Source organism: Zootermopsis nevadensis, unplaced genomic scaffold (genome assembly GCF_977971745.1).
Source record: "Zootermopsis nevadensis isolate Lab colony 2312 unplaced genomic scaffold, Znev_1.0 Znev_ptg000010l, whole genome shotgun sequence".
Lineage (NCBI taxonomy): Eukaryota > Metazoa > Arthropoda > Insecta > Blattodea > Termopsidae > Zootermopsis > Zootermopsis nevadensis.
This window is the reverse complement of record NW_028259142.1, coordinates 4,207,237-4,228,652: the sequence shown is the minus strand read 5'-3', so window position 1 is coordinate 4,228,652 and position 21,416 is coordinate 4,207,237. Positions and strand designations below refer to the sequence as shown.

General features: G+C 41.2%; 1 protein-coding gene across 4 annotated transcripts in view; it reads left to right on the top strand.

Moving 5' to 3' along the window:
* Positions 1-21,416, top strand: part of Fhos (Formin homology 2 domain containing) — a 140,840-nt gene that overhangs the window by 106,625 nt on the left and 12,799 nt on the right. For 3 of the 4 annotated variants that reach the window (XM_087346264.1, XM_087346263.1, XM_087346265.1), the window contains 10 exons: positions 8,302-8,360; positions 10,892-10,959; positions 13,257-13,362; positions 14,570-14,776; positions 14,882-15,062; positions 15,472-15,830; positions 16,815-16,955; positions 17,569-17,989; positions 18,719-19,069; positions 19,575-19,890. In XM_087346264.1, the coding sequence (XP_087202390.1) occupies positions 8,302-8,360; positions 10,892-10,959; positions 13,257-13,362; positions 14,570-14,776; positions 14,882-15,062; positions 15,472-15,830; positions 16,815-16,955; positions 17,569-17,989; positions 18,719-19,069; positions 19,575-19,890 (2,209 nt within the window). Of the gene's footprint in view, positions 1-8,301; positions 8,361-10,891; positions 10,960-13,256; positions 13,363-14,569; positions 14,777-14,881; positions 15,063-15,471; positions 15,831-16,814; positions 16,956-17,568; positions 17,990-18,718; positions 19,070-19,574; positions 19,892-21,416 lie in introns of all 4 variants that reach the window. The other variant, XR_015534455.1, reaches the window with a different exon arrangement.

Here is a 21,416-nt window from a genome sequence, read left to right as displayed (position 1 = left end):
ACCGGGGAAGCCCCCGGAGGAAAACTCCGTGTTACCTAGACCACGGCCTTGCCCAACACAAGTTATAAATTCGGGCACCGCCGGGAATCGAACCCGAGACCCCAGGATTACAAGGCCAGCGTTCTAACCGCTAGACCACCTCATCTTATTATTTATTTAGTGTTCTGTCTGACGACAGGTCCATATGAACAGGATCCTTCCTTCCTTTTCTCGGACTGGGACCTGTTCATATACGTTCTTGGCAGATGATCCAGAAGTGGTTTGCCATTGCCTTCTTCTGTGTGTGAATGGAGTAATTGTTGGGATGCCACGGAGGAAAACTCCGTGTTGCCTAGACCACGGCCTTGCCCAACACAAGTTATAAATTCGGGCACCGCCGGGAATCGAACCCGAGACCCCAGGATTATAAGGCCAGCGTTCTAACCGCTAGACCACCTCATCTTATTATTATTTAGTGTTCTGTCAGACGACAGGTCCATATGAACAGGATCCTTCGATCCTTTTCTCGGACTGGGACCTGTTCATATACGTTCTTGGCAGATGATCCAAAAGTGGTTTGCCATTGCCTTCTTCTGTGTGTGAATGGAGTAATTGTTGGGATGCCACGGAGGAAAACTCCGTGTTGCCTAGACCACGGCCTTGCCCAACACAAGTTATAAATTCGGGCACCGCCGGGAATCGAACCCGAGACCCCAGGATTACAAGGCCAGCGTTCTAACCGCTAGACCACCTCATCTTATTATTTATTTAGTGTTCTGTCTGACGACAGGTCCATATGAACAGGATCCTTCCCTTCTTTTCTCGGACTGGGACCTGTTCATATACGTTCTTGGCAGATGATCCAGAAGTGGTTTGCCATTGCCTTCTTCTGTGTGTGAATGGAGTAATTGTTGGGATGCCACGGAGGAAAACTCCGTGTTGCCTAGACCACGGCCTTGCCCAACACAAGTTATAAATTCGGGCACCGCCGGGAATCGAACCCGAGACCCCAGGATTACAAGGCCAGCGTTCTAACCGCTAGACCACCTCATCTTATTATTTATTTAGTGTTCTGTCTGACGACAGGTCCATATGAACAGGATCCTTCCCTTCTTTTCTCGGACTGGGACCTGTTCATATACGTTCTTGGCAGATGATCCAGAAGTGGTTTGCCATTGCCTTCTTCTGTGTGTGAATGGAGTAATTGTTGCGATGCCACGGAGGAAAACTCCGTGTTGCCTAGACCACGGCCTTGCCCAACACAAGTTATAAATTCGGGCACCGCCGGGAATCGAACCCGAGACCCCAGGATTACAAGGCCATCGTTCTAACCGCTAAGTTAACTTGTATAAAATAGATCCCTTAGCCATCAGAACATGTCCCTGATGGTTCAGGCAGTAAACTCCTTTGAAACGTCGGTCAGCTGCTACCAGACTACATGACGCGACATCCCAGAAGACAGTTATCTTCACCTGATCATTTGTGTAAATATTGAATTATTTGTTTAGCCAGTAAGTTAGAGACGTAATGGAATTCATAAATGAATGTAAAGTACAGTTTTGGCAAACTGCAAAGTGCCCGGTTTCTCATTAGAACGTCTTAAAATTAATCATTTAGAGAGCTTGTCGAACGGGCAGTCCCGCCCTGTTCATCCTCTGGCTATTTTATTCTTCCTAACAAGTTGTATGGGTCCTGGAAGAGTCAGGTGACCCACAGGTCTGAGCCGTTGTACCCCGCGGGGGGCACAGGTACCGTTAAACTGCGTGGCTATTGTCGGAAACAAGACGGAATGTTGCAGTGCATTCAAGAACATTAAATTTGTAATTATGTACAGTAAACTTAGATGGGTGGAACGTGCAACACGTATGGGGACTATTGTATTGATATATTGGTATAAACCCATTTGCAGTCAATAATAAATAATAAAATAATAATAATAATAAAATTCATGGACCATACAGAATTTTAGTCTATAAATTTTCAAGAAGGAGGGAGATCACTTTGGTTACATTGACCAAAATGGGGAAAATATTGTTCAAGAGGGTCCCAAACAAATGACTTCGTTAGGATGGGACTTAGGATAGGGACCAGCGGGTGATTATTTGAACACCGTGATCGGTTCCATTAACAGCGCGACTTAATTCACCAAGATGGACGACTGGTATCCTGTCAAGAATGTCAGCTTCATTGAGGTACTTAATAGATACCACATGCCATGTTCGTTAAATTAATATCAAATTGTGTCGTAACCCAAAACAAATATTTAAATAATACCTACAGTTCTGTTAGAATTATTTTTGGATATGTTGATTTATTTATCGAAATACAAGGATAAATAATTTCCGAGTGAATTGTTAGCAATATTTCTATCTTCAGTAACCGAGAACACCTTTCTACTCGTCTGAATGTGAAGGAAATTAGGTCCGGAACCAGCGAAAATGAATTATATGCCGTTTAGAGGGTGTTGTTGTTGTTGTAAGTCTTGCTCTTAGTTACAGCGGACAATTGCGATCAGTAGTCCTTGTCTGGCACGGGGCTATATTGCTGTCTGTCTTATCATAATGTATTGGAGTTGACACTGGTAATGCGGAGAAAGCTCTTTGCGACTTGGCGAATATAATGTTTGACGCGTGGGAAAAGGTAAAACCATTTTCTAGGTCTTTGGGGAGTTGAATGTGGAACATGAACTTGATTTAGAAGCCAACTGAGAGAGAGAGAGACGAATTTATTTGCGGTATGAGGAAGAAGACATGTTGCTTTCCATCAGTAGCTGTTGAGATGTTGAACTGAGCGAACGGTTCATCTGCTGGTAGTGGTTGTAGGTCAGACAGCTCTTGAAGGAGCCGCTAGAAGGGCTTCAATCGTAGTCGCTAGCACATTGGAGTGAAGGTCACACAGTCAGTGATTCTAATCTCGTTGTGGTGATAATCCGGTGATTTAAGTTGTGATATGATCTGCAGTCATTGACTCGTCATTTTGTTCCGGTCGTGCCTTCAGGCATTCCATGAATTTTGTTCGGAAAGACGTCGACGACCTGCGACTGAGCGGGTTGAGTTAGTGAAGTTCATTTAAATTCTGTGTACTTCGTGGTCACTAACATTAGACTAGACTGTCCCGCAAATCAGAAAATCCTCATAGCACAGAAACTGAATGTGTGGATCTCTGCAGATTTTAGTAATATGCTGTGTTGTTTGTGTCCGGTGTCGACTGGAATGTTCTTGGTGACATTTAGGCATACTTTGTTTGTAGTAATGTATCTGGCATGACAATGTTTAACGTTCATTAGTTCTGACGTTCAGAACAAGCAGGCCTTGAGACAGTTCAACTGAAAAGAAGAATTGCAAGTTTTATTAATTCCGCACTAACATATTTTTACTAATTACTATAAAGAGGGTTTGCATTGAATTTTATTACTTTAATGTTTCGTATTTAAAATCCTGCAATTTCTAATTAGATCTTATCAAAGAAGACTATAGTGAGGCAATAGTTGGTTCATTTACCGAAGTGCCGCGTGTAAGTTTATTGCGAGTTTTATTTATATTGGAACCGAACGAAGTCCTACACTCTGCAATGGCAGTGGTTCACTCGTCGCCCACCGCGGGTCTCATCAACCACTGGGTGCAGCAACAGAAGACTGAGGCTTACGCCGATAACACAACTCACATGTGTCGGTCAGTGGCTCATCGAGACCCCAGCCTCCTGATTGCACTTCAGGAGAACAGCTGCGCCCTCCATGGGCCCCTCTGCTACTTCTGCAGGTGTGTTCCAGACGCTCACTGTCAGAGCTATCTGCTAAGGCCCTCGTAGAGAGGTGTTCACAGGTGCTGCTTCCTGGACGGGAATTTAGAACCAACCACAAGACAGGAAAGTCTCGCAAAAAAAAAAATAGTATTCTTTGTCTCTGGCTCCTTTAAAAGCTATGGAAGTTGATTTCTCGACCAAATGTTGGTGTGTTCTCATGGTGTTAAAGAATGTGCAGTCGCTGTGTGTACAAATAGGAAATTAAAATAGTATGTGTAGGCTTGCTAGGAAGCTCAAAACTTGAGTTTGTCAAAATCTTTATTAAGATGATATAGTTGCGTCATATTGTGAAAATATATATTTAATTAATCATTCTTGTCCGTCTAATCACAATTTAAAATTTAAAATTAAAATTAAGATAATTAAAATATCATGTGATGTTCCTATCGAAACATTCGATTTTACATTTAGAACATCTTTTTCTTACGACATGTTTCGGTTCTTAAATGAACCATCTTCAGGTGTATAAAAATTAATTAATTAATTTTAATTTTAAATTGTGATTAGACGGACAAGAATAATTAATTAAAAAATCTTTATTGTTATTATTATGTAATTTTTTCCTGTAATGCGAACCATTTATTTTAAGACCATAGTGTAACCGGCTTTCGAAATGTCTGCATGAAATCTGCCTCAGACAATGGACAGTGCCCGACATAATTACGGTGTATTGAACCAAATTTTGTCACAGACTTGACAGAAGTCTCTACTGCAGACTAAAAGTTGTTTTTCCTTATAGTCAGATACGATCACGAACTGCAGACAGGTGGAGCGTACGTATGTCATCTGAAGACTCGGTTCCATGCTGGACCTCTTAATGTACAGCGCGTGACCAATCAGTTGCTGCTAGGTAGAGAGACTGGGGTCAGAAGTATTACCCGGAGACCTCTGGGATTTGAATATTCGTGCTTCGAGTTTTCATTCTACCGCTTATTGGATATCAATTAAGTAGCGGTAAATTTACTTCCGTAGTAACTTTACGTTCGCCACGGTGGTCTAGCGGTTAGAACGCTGGCCTTGTAATCCTGGGGTCTCGGGTTCGATTCCTGGCGGTGCCCGAATTTATAACTTGTGTTGGGCAAGGCCGTGGTCTAGGCAACACGGAGTTATCCTCCGGGGGCTTCCCCGGTTTCTCCGTGGCATCCCATTCACACACAGAAGAAGGCAATGGCAAACCACTTCTGGATCATCTGCCAAGAACGTATATGAACAGGTCCCAGTCCGAGAAAAGGATGGAAGGATCCTGTTCATATGGACCTGTCGTCAGACAGAACACTAAATAAAAAAATAAAATAATAGTAACTTTACATACTGTAGTTACTTTATTTTTAACTGGAGATTATGAGTGTTTGGCTGTTCTGTAGAACGTCCGGAGCTCTGTCTGTATGCACATTCGTGGAAATTCCATCGTACACGCAGCAAACGCGTAGAAGTGAATCGCTCAGTACAGTGAAGTCAACAGCAGGGCATCAGGAATGACTGTCGACTGGCCCGCCGAATCCAAGCACCGGACCGACTCGTCACTTGCTTTCCTATCCTTTTAGGCGTGACGTCAGCGCCCGCTGACGTGAGACCGGTTTTAAGAGTGCGGGGGAACACACCTTTTGTTCATCCTCCGAGGGTCGACCCATGGTTTTCTGGTGGCCTGTGACTGCTGATTCACTGAACCGTGAAGTGTGCTATGAGCGTTTGACCATCGTTTGAAGTTTATAAAATGTAGGTCTACAGAAATAAATAAATGGATATCAGAAAAATACGGTGTGATAATGAACTGGCCCAGGATTGAGCCGAAAGCCCAGTTTTTAAGACGGCGATGGGCCTTCGGATTCCGTAAAAACGGAATTCCTAGGCCTGAATACTTGTATGATGAATGCGGATAAAGGTACAATAGAGCCGTTAGTTGTCAGGTTGAAGGAGATTTATCACATTAAGTGTAACATGTTGCCTTGTGTAGTCTGCATGTGAAACTTGTTATTTAACCCTGGTGGAGAGAGTTTTGAGAGAAACACAGTGTAAAGTGGGTTGGTTAAACCATTTCACTGATCGGCGTTCTTTAACAAAGGCTTCGGTGGCGTTCATTTTACCTCTTGGTGGATGGTAGCTTCAGTTTTATAGTGTATAAGACTAATCTGTTGTTTGGGTCACAACTGGAGTTAGTAGTTCAAATTTTAGATACAGTCAATACTCGGAGATTTGAACGCTGGAAGAGGACAATGCAATAACATTTTCACAAAATGAATCTGGTTGATACATATATTCAATGGAGAGGATAGATGATGTACTTAATAGAAACAGAGCAGGTTGGCACGAGGGCAACGCGTTTGATTTTTACACGAATGGTATCGGATTCGAATCTTGCCCGGAGCACAGACTATTCTGAGTAGAGGGTTTCTGAGTCTTCGTGTCTTCTTGGCTTGCTTATACTGTAATGTCTCCAAGTCATATTACGCTCACCGTGTTGGGATACGAATGGGCATTTCACTTCTTGTAATTTTATCAGATTTTGTATGGTGCTGATAGTTTATTCTTTTTGAAGGAAGATCGGCAGTTTAAATAGGCCGCTTAGAGAACAAAATTTTTATTGAGAAGTCGGGTCATGTAGTATCGGTTGTTGCATTCCGGCACGCCTGCTTGCAGCATCTTGTCCGGCTGGGTAGCTTCTTCCGGTCGTGACACTCTTTCTGATTGTCGCTGTGCCAATGGCAGGAACTCGTGAACAGCGTGTGGGCTGATGAACTGTTTACATTACCAAGCGTGATACGGACTGACGTATGTCTGATTACTAATACCACGTGTTTAATTCTTAAAATATTTAACGACGCTATATCAACTGCAGCGGTAATTCAACTTTCAGACAAACAGTAGTGGTACGGAACGTCGCGGCCCACTGGTTATCATTTCTTCTTTTTATTTGGTAGGTCTTTGGTTCAGATACCGGCCCAGAAGATTCGCCGAAGTGGGAACCTAAAATCTCGCCTGATATTAAAGTTGGTATTAGCCATATTTTGTGGTCGTATTAACTGGTTCTGATAATTACTTCTGTACGTAGGTATGTAGTCGGAACTTAGGTTCCGAGATTTGCTCAGACGAACATTTCCTGAAGTAGATGATGATAATGAAATGTAATTTACTTAGACATTTCGCTTAAATTAAGTTAATCCATGTAAGACTTGAGGTTCTCACAGCGGTGAGTATGAAGATTTCTGTCTTCTGGGTTGTTGGGCTGTGTAATCTGGTCGATGTTTACCAACGTTTCAGAGTTCATACTGCCTCCGTCATCAGAGTATGAAGATTTCTGTCTTCTGGGTTGTTGGGCTGTGTAGTCTGGTCGATGTTTACCAACGTTTCAGAGTTCATACTGCCTCCGTCATCAGAGTATGAAGATTTCTGTCTTCTGGGTTGTTGGGCTGAGTAGTCTGGTCGATGTTTACCAACGTTTCAGAGGTCGTACTGCCTCCGTCATTAGAGTATGAAGATTTCTGTCTTCTGGGTTGTTGGGCTGAGTAGTCTGGTCGATGTTTACCAACGTTTCAGAGTTCATACTGCCTCCGTCATCAGAGTATGAAGATTTCTGTCTTCTGGGTTGTTGGGCTGTGTAGTCTGGTCGATGTTTACCAACGTTTCAGAGTTCATACTGCCTCCGTCATCAGAGTATGAAGATTTCTGTCTTCTGGGTTGTTGGGCTGAGTAGTCTGGTCGATGTTTACCAACGTTTCAGAGGTCGTACTGCCTCCGTCATTAGAGTATGAAGATTTCCGTCTTCTGGGTTGTTGCGCTGTGTAGTCTGGTGCCAGACTACACAGCGCAACAACCCAGAAGACGGAAATCTCTAAGTTAATCCAGTTGGTCTCTTCGTTTCTTATTCTCTGAAATGGTTATATTGGATTAAACACGTGACTGAGTGGCACGCTGTATGAGAAAATCGGTTTTTCTTGCCGTTGAGTGTGCAGAATAGCAACACGTGCTGAGAGAGGTACTTGTATCCCGTTATTGCTTTGGAGAGACTGTGAATTATTGACTTGATACAGCTTAAAGTGGCAGTGTAGCTCTGACTGTCGTAAACCTATTTCTCCCTTGTTGTTTACCTATTGCTGGCGGTGTACTGTTTGTTGGTGAAACAAAGGCTAATAAATACTTTACACAACCTTCACCTCACTCTATATAGCACGTTCCCTACTGATTGTAATGGTGACTTGGAATTAATTTACCTGATTCGTTTTTATGAAGCCTCGTCTTCTTACTTGGAAAACAAGAAAAATAATGTCCCGCTCCAGTGACGGTGATGGTATGGCCTTGTAGATCGGAATTACAGCTGCAGCTATATCAGAATTTACACAATTGTTCTGTTTTCTAGTCTTCTGCCATCCTCAGGGCGATGGAGTCCTTAGAATACGTGTTACTGTTCATGTACGTCATCACAGATATATGACGATTGAGTCTTCTCCTAAGGCCCCTCCATTCAGTGCGAATCCAGTGTGAATGTTGATCTGATTCTAATATTGAGCTTTGTTTCCTTTGCAGTCGGAAGAATTCCATTGTGCTGCGAACGCAGCTTTCTGTACGGGTCCACACGATAATCGGTGAGTAAGATACGTCTCTTATAAAGATGTCAATTCGCTATCAAATTAACATTATAGAACCAGAAGGTTCAATTTATCATACGCGTGCTACATTCTCTGTCCATAGAATAAGTGCAATTATGTATATTAAAAAGTTGTGTAAATCACCCTGTAGAAGTTGAACCGTGCAATTAGGGCATTTCTGACTGAATGTTTTATTCAACCGGAAATGTAAAAGTAAGGGGTCGGTCGGCTCGGGAGTTTTTGCTGTTGCTACAAGAAATGTGGCTGATATCACGTGTTTCTGAATTTTATTTCTTGATCTGAGATGGTAAAAGAACACTTCCGAGAAACGAATCCGTGACCTGTACAAAACAGGTCGATCTAGTAGTGTTAAATACCAAGATGTTTATAACTGTACCTTGAACCAATTATTCTCCATAGGCTTTTTGCGGTTGGGTTTTAACGTTTAACTTCAGATTTGGGGGCATAGAATGTTGATGGTTCTCAACTGTTTCGATAAACATTGCAAGAGCCATCTTCAGGATGAATGTCTCTGGAGGAATTCAGTGTAATACTTACCGAAACACTGCGAAATGTCCAACATTCTACGAAGTAAGCACCTCTGAAACATCGGTCACTTTCTGTCATATCATTGTAACAATCATTTATATAAAAGTAAAGCACTTTCAAGGTGGGGTTAAAAACTGTGAACCTGAATTCGGGACAGAATTTTGTTGTAGTTACAGCCGATGCGAACCGGTTGAGAGCCAACAGGTTGTACTCACCTGATGCAGAGACTGCAAGGTCTTTGAACCGCGGGCCGCTCGTGTGTATGGCATCTATCACTGCCACACTGCAACTCCGCTCTTCAAATTGGGCACCTCCCTTTCTAGAATAAGTTAAAAATTGGCAGCGGCTTCCTCGCTGGTCAGAACACTTCTCAGATCCATGTGGCAGACTTAAAGAAAGATGCTATACCAGGCTCCAGGACACACACAGCCTCCTACTCGTTGCCAGGGTCTTTCCCCAACAGCATATCTCCAGCGTATTGTTACTGAGGGTTAATTAACTTGACTGTGTTCCTATGGCCAAGCCACAAAAGGTGAAGACCGCCTCACACCCGCTGTGGTTAGTGGGACTAGGGGTCAGAGTTGATATTGCTTCGGTGATGGGTCGTTCATTGTCACGTGGCTGCTTTTGGCGAATACTCGATTAACTCGTTGTGCCGTTGCGTGCTGAGAATGACCGTGTAATGTAAGCTAACACGGCCTTCCTTGTTAAATGACAGCACATCCTCAGTTCGATTGTTAATGAAGTTAGACAAAAGAGGGTCTGAACTTTGCGCGGTGCAGACTGAGTTCTATTAAAGGAAGGGAAAATGAGAGAGACGGAATTAAATATAAATAGGAAGAAGGAAGGAAGAAAGATTGATTAAAATCATAATAAGATACATAGGTATTTCGCGAATGTTGTTAAAATCAGACCCAAGTATAAACTAATTTATTATTATTATTATTTAGTGTTCTGTCTGACGACAGGTCCATATGAACAGGATCCTTCCATCCTTTTCTCGGACTGGGACCTGTTCATATACGTTCTTGGCAGATGATCCAGAAGTGGTTTGCCATTGCCTTCTTCTGTGTGTGAATGGAGTAATTGTTGGGATGCCACGGAGAAACCGGGGAAGCCCCCGGAGGAAAACTCCGTGTTGCCTAGACCACGGCCTTGCTCAACACAAGTTATAAATTCGGGCATCGAACCCGAGACCCCAGGATTACAAGGCCAGCGTTCTAACCGCTAGACCACCTCTTCTTATTATTATTTAGTATTCTGTCTGAGGACAGGTCCATATGAACAGGATCCTTCCATCCTTTTCTCGGACTGGGACCTGTTCATATACGTTCTTGGCAGATGATCCAGAAGTGGTTTGCCATTGCCTTCTTCTGTGTGTGAATGGAGTAATTGTTGGGATGCCACGGAGGAAAACTCCGTGTAACATTCCTTTTTTAGTAACATTAAATTTTTCGAGACCAGATGTGATTACTACTACTCAATCGGCCGACCCGTCTGGAATACACAGTGAAGTTTTCTTGCATTTGAGGTGGAATGACTCGACCACCGTGGTCTTGGCGTCAGAGCTTCGTTTGTAAAAGCTGAATGTACCACGTTAGCTGAGATTGGTATCAAGGTCTTCAGAGAGATTTGTATTCTGTCCCATATATTCCAGAAAAACCCAGTTTCTCATGAAAATTTCGGTTTTTTTTAATACATCCAACACATTTTTTAGGGCGAATTTCAAGTAGTCCGCGTTACCATTTATATAATCTCATTTGAAACGTAGCAGTGATGCTAGTCGGCCACCATGCTGTTGGTAACATTTCTGATTAAAACTTACTGTAAACACTACAGACAATTTGCAGATTTTCTGTTTTCACTTTGTTTCTGCGAGGCAGATCCGAAACCATGTGCCTCGAGCTTTGACATCGTGTTATTACGTAATAGATGATCTACGGACCAGTAACGTGTGTGTTTATTTTTTTATGTTACAGAAAAACTTCTTAATTCTGAGGGTCGTGAGCTCAGGAGGGCCCTCTTCTCTCTGAAACAGATCTTCCAGGTGAGTACTTCTGCCAATCCCTGCTGCATTGTTTTCTGAAGCCCTTTCTTCTGTGTGTCGACAGCCTTGTCAGTCGCCACTTCAGTTTTCTGCTCAGTCTGAAGATTGTGGGGGAGCTAGGCGAACCTTCCATAGAATGCTATTATTGACTGTAGACTGACTGCGTACTATTCAGTCACATCATCAGTACTCTGTATTTCTGAGTAACTGACAGTTGTTGACAGCTCGTGTTAGTCTTCATCAGAAATGAAAGGCCTTCTTCTCGGTGTTTATGTTCATGTTATGTGTATTAAGCATATTTTTCTCGAGACGATTGGTGATTTTTCATTTAAGTACCCTGTAATTGTTAAGGCAGCCAAGATACGTTAGTCTCTTTGATTTGTGAAAGCAGCAATTTTGTTTACTGGACAAGGCTGTATATTTTCTATGATCTTTAGCTCTCGTGGCCACTAAATATAATACATTCTTCTCGGGCTACCAGCCGTGTTAATACCCTGAGGACGAGGACGAAGATGGTTCTCGAAACGTTGGTGTTTTCTCCATTCAACCACCTGGCACGGCTGTTAGGCCGATAAGAATTCATTATGCTGTGTTTTCTTGTTTACTTCGATGTCTGTCGGGTGTTAAACGGGGTCGTGATCACGACGAACATTTCAGTCGGGTGCATCTAAGACATACATTGCCAAGATTTGGAAACTGGCTTATTTGTAAGTGACGATTGCGAGGTCAATTTTTCTGAACTGTTTAAGTGCAGTAATTCATTTTCATATTTTTGCCTTAAGGGGCGTGTTTAAATTCATTGTTCAGCGAAAACTGAGTGAAGTGCATCCGAACGTCGTTTTTATTCTGCTGAGAATAATTACGAATGTTCCTAATGTTGCTACACCCGCAGAAATAAGCTTTCGATGTCGAAACTGATAGAAAACAGCAGTGGCACAGAAGCAAATGACAGGATTGGAAATTCTTTCAATAGAGAACGGCGTAGCGCTGCACTATTCAGGAATCATGGGTGCGGCCTAACCTAACCTAACCTAACCTAACCTTACCTTACCTCCTGGTCTTGGCACAGTGCCTATTCAAATAATTTGTTAATGCAATATTGACACGCGTTAGGATTTACAGCTGGAAAAATATAAGGCGTGCATGAAACGGGTAAGTTAGTTCTAGAGACGTAGTTTTCAAATCGTTGATACACAGATTTAAATAATCAGAAATGTCATCGTTGTTATTGGCCCTTCGCTAATCAGTCTCGTTCAGCTCTACGTGATTCGCTCTGCCGCCCCTCAGTATCAATCAGGACAGTCGGCGTACAGATAGTTAATTTCGTTACAGGCGAAACTGCATCCAAGCTGGAGGGAGTTCTGTTAAATTACCCGAAGAAAATTCTTAGAATTCTGCCGTTACGAAACGCAACGCTTACATTGCATTTATCCTGTATGGATGATACAGCGAAATTCAACTAACATCCAAGTGATTCTCATCTCAGTAATTTGCCTTGTAACCTGTGTCAAAGCCGAGTTTCGTATGTGATTACTGTTTCATCGATAATTTAGTATTTTCCCTTGGTTTTATACAAACGCAGGTAGCCTCAAACTTTTCCCGGTGGTAAAACTGACGGAGCATGAAATTTACCACGTACCTCCATCTACGTGCTTTCTTAAAAAACAGGGACACTTTGCGTATTACATGATTATTATTGTTTGTTTGCGTAGTGTCTTTTTTTCAAAGGGCTCACCTAAACTCACAGAGGAAGGTGATATGATATTAGTACCGAAAATTCCCATGTAGAAGAGAATCAGGGCGCGGTGATTGACTGCCCCGTGTACAGGTGGCACCACCGACCAGGTGAGAAATTGTCGCTATTTGAAGAAAGAAGAAGCCGCTATAGAAGGTTAATTTAAAATGTCATGCTACGCACAAAGTGCGAAGGAAGCGAGATGGCGAACTATATATATATATATATATATATATATATATATTTAGTTTTGGTTAGAAAGTATATGCCGTCAGTTTTGTCTCTTAGAATAACACATCGTAAAGGGAAGCGTGGGTGTTTGAACTTGCAGAAGTGGCTCGGCTTCCAAGGCTGCTGCCCGGAGTCTATTCGCGTCTTTAGTAATTTGTTGAATTACTAAAGTCGATTTTGATAGATGTATTTCCTAGTTGGAATTGACACTTCTGTAGCCCTTCGAGGATGCAGACTGCGAAACGGCCTCGACACAACTGACCACAGGCCCATTGAAGCAGAGAGAACCTGCGGTCAACCAGACAATGACATTGCTGTATTTGCCCTGCAGGAAGACAAAGATTTGGTGCACGAATTCGTTCAGAATGACGGCCTGGCCTGCCTCATCAAAGTTGGCTCAGAGGCTGATCAGAACTACCAGAACTACATCCTCAGGGGTGAGTAGCTTGCTGTTTTCCTGTTACCCTCTGAAGTTTAATAATAATTTGCCAATGTGTGTGTTTAATATATATTTTCATATAAAATATTACATGCCTGGCTCTGACGGTTAATTCATTATTTATCATCATGGAAATGGAGGGTAGCCTTAAATGTAAGTTTAACATGACCACCACGTTGTATTATCTTCTACAGAAGGTACACATTAAGTGGTCTGTGTATTTTTCAAACATGTTACCACGCAGGATATTTTAACCTCACACGATTATGTTTGTGGCGCTCCTACATTATAAATTCACACGGAAATGATGCCGGAATTTCAGTTTTGCCTTCTTTTCCTTTCATTCAGAGCTTTAACCATTTTTACATATAGAATTGTATGAAAAATATTTGTATTCATTTTCTGTTTGAGATTATTTAAGTTAGCCAGATTTGTTTGAACTACTTTGCTTTTCAGGTAGCCCCATAAAAAGAAATCACAAGCTGCTGGCCAAGAAATTACTCCACAATGGGAAATTATTCAATGTTCAAACACAGTCCTTAAAGTGTTCATCAACTGCTGAGCATTAAATTCCTGAAGAACTTAATGCCATGTCTCCAGCCATGTTAATGCACATAATGTAAAGTGTTATAAATCAATTGCATCAATGCATCAGTCTTGATGGATGATTTTGACTGGTGTTATTTTTAAGAATTAACTTAATGTTTATCAGTAATGGCACACACTTGTCTTTAGGTTCATACTACTACTACTACTACTAATAATAATCCATGGCGTAAGAGCCCTCTGAGAGCCAAAGCCAACTAGCTGGCTGCTGGCCTCACGTTCACATGCCTAAGCAGAGGTGAACGATCATCCAACCAGATACAGGGTGACATGTGGTCAGCACGACAAACCCCCAGCCATTGCTACTTTTCCTGACCGGATTACGCTACTTATCGTAGCTCCCCAATTTCCTCACGATGCTGGGTTGGCACCGGTCCCATACACCGGTCGAAAGCTCATGAGAAAATTTCTTCTCCCCCGAGACTCGAACCAGCGCGCATTCCGTATCGCCGGTCCGAAGCATGATGCCTCAGACCGCGTGGCTACGGCGCGGGACTGCTTTGGATAAATTTGGTTAAACTGTGATTGGCTAGTGTGTCTTTAAAAATCTAGTTACTTTATAATGAATTTGTCATTATTTCTTTACATACTTCTTACAGCTCTGGGACAGGTGATGCTGTATGTGGATGGAATGAATGGCGTGATGGAGCATAATGAGACGGTACAGTGGCTGTATTCTCTGATTGCCAGCAAGTTCCGCCTTGTGGTGAAGACAGCCCTCAAACTCCTCTTGGTGTTTATAGAGTATGTAGAAACCAACTGCCTCCTCCTTATCAAGGCAGTTAACGCTGTTGACACGGCTCATGGTAAGAAACATAGCCTGTCTTTTGCTCTGGTAAATTATATAATGGTCGCAGAATTAAAGAAAAACCAGCAAGAAAAAGAATTGATACCAGTCTGTCCATGTGTAGGTCTGCTTCCATGGAGTAATATTGTGAAGCTCCTGAAAGACTATGATGCAGCGGACACAGAGCTCCTGATCTATGCCATGACGCTGGTTAACAAGACATTAAATGGAATTCCAGATCAGGATACGTACTATGATCAAGTTGATGCCTTGGAGGAGCAAGGCATTGAGGGGACCATTCAGAGGTAATAACTCCTTAAATCAGGACAATCAAAGGTAATAACAGTAAAGTTGTCCCTGCACCATAACTGCCAGGGTGTGAAGGTGAATATGTGGAGTGGAGGTAAGGATCCTTCTTCTTCTTCTTCTGCGGCTCTCCGGTCCGTATTCGATCCATGGCCTCCTCAATTCTCCTCTTCCATTTGGTCCTCTGTTAGGTCCGTCTGTCTGAGGCTTTGACTGAGGTTTCGAAACATATTCCTTTTTACGGTGCGAGGTTGTTAGCGTTCAGACACAGCACATCACATAAAATAGAATGTTGGATAACCGAAGGCCAGATAATTAGGACTCTACTGTATCTCAGACAATGCCCATTATGACTGCAGTGTAATGAGGTCTTAGCACACTTCTGAAATTGTTGTCTGTGTCATGTAGGTACATGTCAAAGCAAGGCACGGACCTTGATCTCCTGCGCCAGTTCCAGATTTATGAAGCAGTATTGCACCATGAGGATGGTGAAGAAAAGGGCACTCCACTGAAGCAGCTGGATGAGACAGTACGCAAAACTCTCAGGAATAGAAAATCACTGACAGAATCGATGACGGCAGAGCGACGCAAGTCCCGGCGGCACTCTACAGGCACCTCACCCATGGCCTCGTCCCTCGGTGGTTCAGTGCAGATGAATAATTCATCTCTCCAAACATCAACTGTAGCAGATGATGATGAGTCAGAATCCTCCAGCTCCAGATCATCACCAGGCCCTGAACTCAGTGGTTCTTACAAGGAGGGCAAAGGTCAGCCTGCATAATGCGTATTGTGTTCCTGTGTGTCCAACTAAATTTAACTCATTGTTGGTCAATATATCAAGGAATATTTGTGTTAATGGTTCAGAATTTTATTTTTGGTATTGGACTAGCATCTTCTGATAACCACAGTAATGGTTTAAGTTTATAGGACTTTTTCACATAAATGCTTCACAATTTGAAAATTAATAACTCAGGCTCCACTGACATTGAAATAAATTTGCTTTCCCGCATGTTGACTGTTCTGAATTACAATAATTTTAACATTCTGTGTATGGCATTTTAGATTAAAATAATTACTTAAATTTTTTTGACATTTTGAACTCCACGTATTTTACTTCTGATAAATTTACTGATGTTTTAAACTGAATATAAAGAAACTGGAAGTCAGGGTAGTTACCATGAAAATGATTTTGCATGGATTTGACAGCTGCAATCTTTTTCATCATTGATAAATCCACGAAATCTTGGGGAAGTACACACAGTCTTCTGCTCAGAGACGGTAGGAACTCTGGCCTTTATTAAGGAAAAGAAAAATCATGAACTGGCCACTGTTCGTGTACTGTTTCTTTTTTTGGTTTGTGTAATGGCAGTTTCTCAAGAGATCCATACTTCGTATTCTTCACCAGATATTATTAGGATGGTAAAATCAAGGAGGATGAGGTCCGTAATGCATGTGAACCAAAAAAAGCCTGTACAGAATTATGGTTAGAAAGCCTGAATGGAATGTACAACTTAGAGGACCTCAGCATAAAGGATAATATTAAAATGAATGTCAGTTTTAACCAAGTAGTTGGCTTGAAGTTATTAATCTCAAACTTACAGGTGATAAAACAGAAGACTGTGTAAAGTACAAATATTTTTTGCAAATTAACTGTAGAACTGAACAAAACAAAACACTAATATCACTGCAACCTGCCTGTTGGCTGTTTAGCTTCATTATTAACTGCTGTGTGCTTCTGCCCATGATACTAGTGGGTGATGCAGGTGTTACACCTGCCCTAAGACGGCGGCGTGAGCGAGCAGAGAGACAGCGCAGTTTCATTCGTGAACAGCAGGAGACGGCCGCTACCCTCAAGGCAACCCTTGGTAGCCCCGATGAAGGGGTTGTCGATGGTGTGTACAATGCATCTCAGAACTCCACCATCCTTGATTAATAGCGATCAAGCCATGGACTTCATGAGAATTTCATACAAATCTATTTCTTGGACCTCTGTACATGTTAATAAAATAAATGTTATTTGGGAATGGACTGCTAAGGTTTCCTTTCCACGCTACGTTTTATTCATATACATTTTTTTCTCTTTTTACATTTCCATGGTAATATATTTATTTATTATGTTGGAAAAATACAAGTATGTTAGCTTTAGTGGTTCACAGGTGACATAATAAAATATGTTATTTCAAATATCAGGTGATGTTTCCTAGACTCAAATTCTAATCCTTTGAAGTATATTTGAGTAGGCTGTATCCTGACACGATAAGAAATAAGGAAGGCAGGCTAAGAATTAAAAATTTGAAGATTTCTCTCTTCTGGGTTGTTGTGCTGTGTAGTCTGGTTGATGCCAACCAACATCAATATTCATCGCCCTGATGACGGAGGCAGTATGACCTCTGAAACGTTGGTAAACATCGACCAGACTACACAGCGCAACAACCCAGAAGACAGGAATCTTCATACTCACTTCTGCAAAAACCTCAAATCTTACAATTAAAAATTCTTTTTCAGAAAACCAGAGACTGTGTAAGAGGTTAGGGAATGGCACCTCTGACAATGGAGACTCTCGGTCCTCTAACAAACTTCAGCAGCTAAACTGCATCCCCAGTCGCAAAGACCTGACACCCCTTATGAATGCCGTGAACAAGCTGCAGGATGCCACTTCGGGACCGGAAACACCGGAAGGGAACGGATTCCTGAAAAAACCCTGGGTACTATCCATGATGTATGGGAAGAACTCTGCAGAAGAGGAGGGTGAGGATGCACTAGTAACTGGTGAAAATGAACAAGATGACTCTGCAACCACATCAGAAAGGAAGAAAATTCTGCAGTTGAAAAGAGAAAATACAGTGAAGGATCTCACTCAAAAATTATCCGGTCAGAATATAATTCACAGCCCAGTTGAAGATGTGAATAACAAAAGCATAAACAGGTACAGTTCGTTTGATTACAATACCATTTTACATGAAGCAAATCTGTTGAACATTTGATTAATAAGAATGTACTGTATCTTGAAGTCTGAAGGTTTCTGATGTTGGTGCATTTATAATATGCCAAAGTGGTATTTGGACTTTGTCTATATTTTAGTAAAATTAATATGTTTCCGAAGCTAGATTCTTTTGAGGGTAGCTCAGTTAGGGGGCCAAACAGTTCAGATTTCTGTTCTTCCCCAGCTTCCAAAATGTAATTTTATTGAAATAAAGACGTTGGACAGAGTTCAAAATAATACTTTTATGGATACTGTATCTTGTTAAGTGGTCATATAAAACTGAAAGTTTTAGAAATGTTGTTCAGGTTGCATTTTAGCTCGAGTGAAATACAGGAAGACAGACAGACAGAGTTCTCAGTGCTAAAGTGTGTTGAGGTCAATATGAAGTCTGTCAAGCAAGGGACCAAAAATAGTTACTTCTGTTTAAAAATAATCCCTGTCTTCTGATTAATGTTTTTGCTCCGATAAATTTTAAAATCTGTATCATCAGAATATTAAGTTTTTTTACTTTGTAATTAATACAAAAAGCTGTTGTTAATTTTATATCTTATGAAAGAATTGATTTCATGAAATATTAATTTTGTTCTATTCATTTGGTATGGGGTTTTGAATGTTGCAAGAGATTTCATCTTTGAATTGCATTCTGAAACTTCATATACGTTTGCTGTCCAGGATAGGGGATATGACGGGGCTCATCTCTAAAGCAATGGAGGGTCTTGCAAAGTCAAAGTCAAAGCAAGATGTTGTAAAGAGCCCAACAAATGAGAATGTACCCAAGGTGACAGAAGTGAAGAAATCTGAAACAGAACTCCACTGGGAAGAGCTGGTACACTCTATGAAGCGCCCTCTCTCGCTGTGTGATCTGGACTTTACTGACCTCAGAAGTGATGATGAGGTGGACATCCTGTCACCTGCCAATATTTCAAATGGTGGTCCGCCCCCTCCTCCGCCTGTTCCCGTGGCTCCTGGCATGCCTTCCACACGAGGAGGCACAGCTCCTCCCCCGCCACCACCTGCCACCAGGTAATCTGGAGAAGGACGAATCAAAATGATAACAGACAGAAGCAGTTTGTATGTTGCATATGCAGTCGCTAAGACTTTTGTATATGTATAGAATTTTCTAAGATGCAGACAAAAGTTTTATCTATGATCCTTTAGAGGTTTTTTAGTTGGCTTGATCTATAGACATTCGGTAGGACTCCTTGGACGAGGGATCGGCCCATTGCAAGGACTCTACCTATACACAAGACAGCACAACACTGAAAAACATCCATGGCTTGAGTCCCAGTGACCAAGCGGCACAAGGCCCACGCTGCGGACCGCGATTTATGTAATTTTAAAGTAATAAAAAGTCTTAGCTGGCCTTTAAATTGAAAGCATGTAATTAATATGAGGCTACTTTGGTCTGAGTAATACAATTGTAATTTTGGTCATACTGATATGATAGCCTTGTAAGTACTTTCAGGGTATCACAGAATGAAGCATCTGTTTCTGTATACACCTTCTTAAAGTGTAATGTTTACAACAGGTTTGGCACCGTAGCACCACCTCCAATGCCTCCCTCAGTGATTAGCCCTACCGTGTTTGGTGTCAGTCTGCGTTCTCAACGCAGCAGCCTCAATAGCATATCATCCCCGGACGAAAGTAAGACACTGACATTAACACCAGTCAAGAAGACCAAAAAGACGGTGAAACTGTTCTGGAAGGAAGTACGGGATGACCCTATCATCCTAGCCAAGTTGCAGCGAACGGGGATGATATGGGATGAACTGAATCCGGTCAATGTTGACACTCAGAAGTTGGAGCATTTGTTTGAGTCTAGAGCCAAGGATCTCATTACCAAGGTATGGACCCCCAAAAATTAGCATGTCTCCTTCACGTCTACATCTGTATTGTAGTTCAAGGTAAAGGGTATATCATGGTAAACTAGTAGCATGCAGAAACCACAAACAAACGAGCCCTTTAAAAGTATTTACGTTCTGAGAATTTTTAAAATTGAACATCATTAATGGTAAATGAGGTGATACTAAAATAAGGAAATTCAGGGAACCCAAATGTTGGACTTTGTTGTGTAAATTTAGTAGACAATGTTGGTGATGATAATGATAAGTCCACAGAAATACATTAGAGAGATTTCACTGAATTTGTATGAAATAGAAGAACATTACATATTTAAATGATTAATTATATAAATAATTTTTTGTAACATAACATCGTAATCTAGTTTTGAAAATTGGAAATTTAAGTTTCAGTCCCTTTAAAAAGAATTTCCCAGAGTATTCTTTAAATACCGTGAATATTATGACTAATATTTTTTTGAGAATTTTGTGTGAAGCACATAAATTTGTTATAAACTTTCAGTTTAATACTATTAGGCATTACGTAGTACCAGACATACAGTTGATTCCAGTAGATGAAGCAGTACATAGAGTTCATGTCCACATATTTTCACCACTGTGTTGAAATATAATGGACAGTTTGATACTGTAACTTTCATTTGAATGGTAAATGAGAAAAGTGTTTGGTTTGCTGTAGTAGATGGTCCCATAGTTGCTTGTGTACCAAAACTTGATGTCTGTATCTGTTTAGATAACGGAATTCATTTAACTATCCCAAATGATAACTGTGTGCACTTATGAACTTGGTGTATTCTTGAACAAAAAAGAGATATAAATATTGCAGTTTTATCTGATTTCCCCTTTGAATAATTGTTAAATATATAATTTTCATGTTGACATAATTTTAGGAATATTAGAAATTAGGATTGCGTGTGTAATGATAGCGAACACGTTGATATCACCAAGAAAATGCACACATGGTTTGTAAAATGTTAACATATGTGTGAACATCTGAGTTAAGTTTGTGACTTATAAAACTTGATGTAGTTTTGCAAATATCTGCTGTAGTATAGTGTGCAAATGATTTTTTTCCACCCTAAATCATTCTGTTGCTGCTGTTACATTATTTCAATTTGACATCCATTACACCAATTATAAAAAAATAAAAACATTCTAAGACCGTCTGCATTCAGGGACTCGCTGTCTCCGTCTTCATGTAATAACTAAAAACTCACCTGCTCTCTAGGCACTTCGTTCAGTTCTAACCTGAATATGGGCACAGAACTAGTTTCTAAAATACAGCAAATTTTAGAATTTTTTATTTTTGTTGTGGTGTAAAAGTTAAAATTGTGTGTAGGGTTAATACAATCAGTAGTCATCACTTGAAAAGATGACAGCCTCTGGGATGTTGCATCATGCAGTCTCATAGAAGTTGACTGACATTTCAGAGGTGCTTACTTCATCATGAGGGTGATGGATAATGATGATGATGGAGGCAGTAAGCACCTGTGAAACGTCAGTTAGCATCTTTG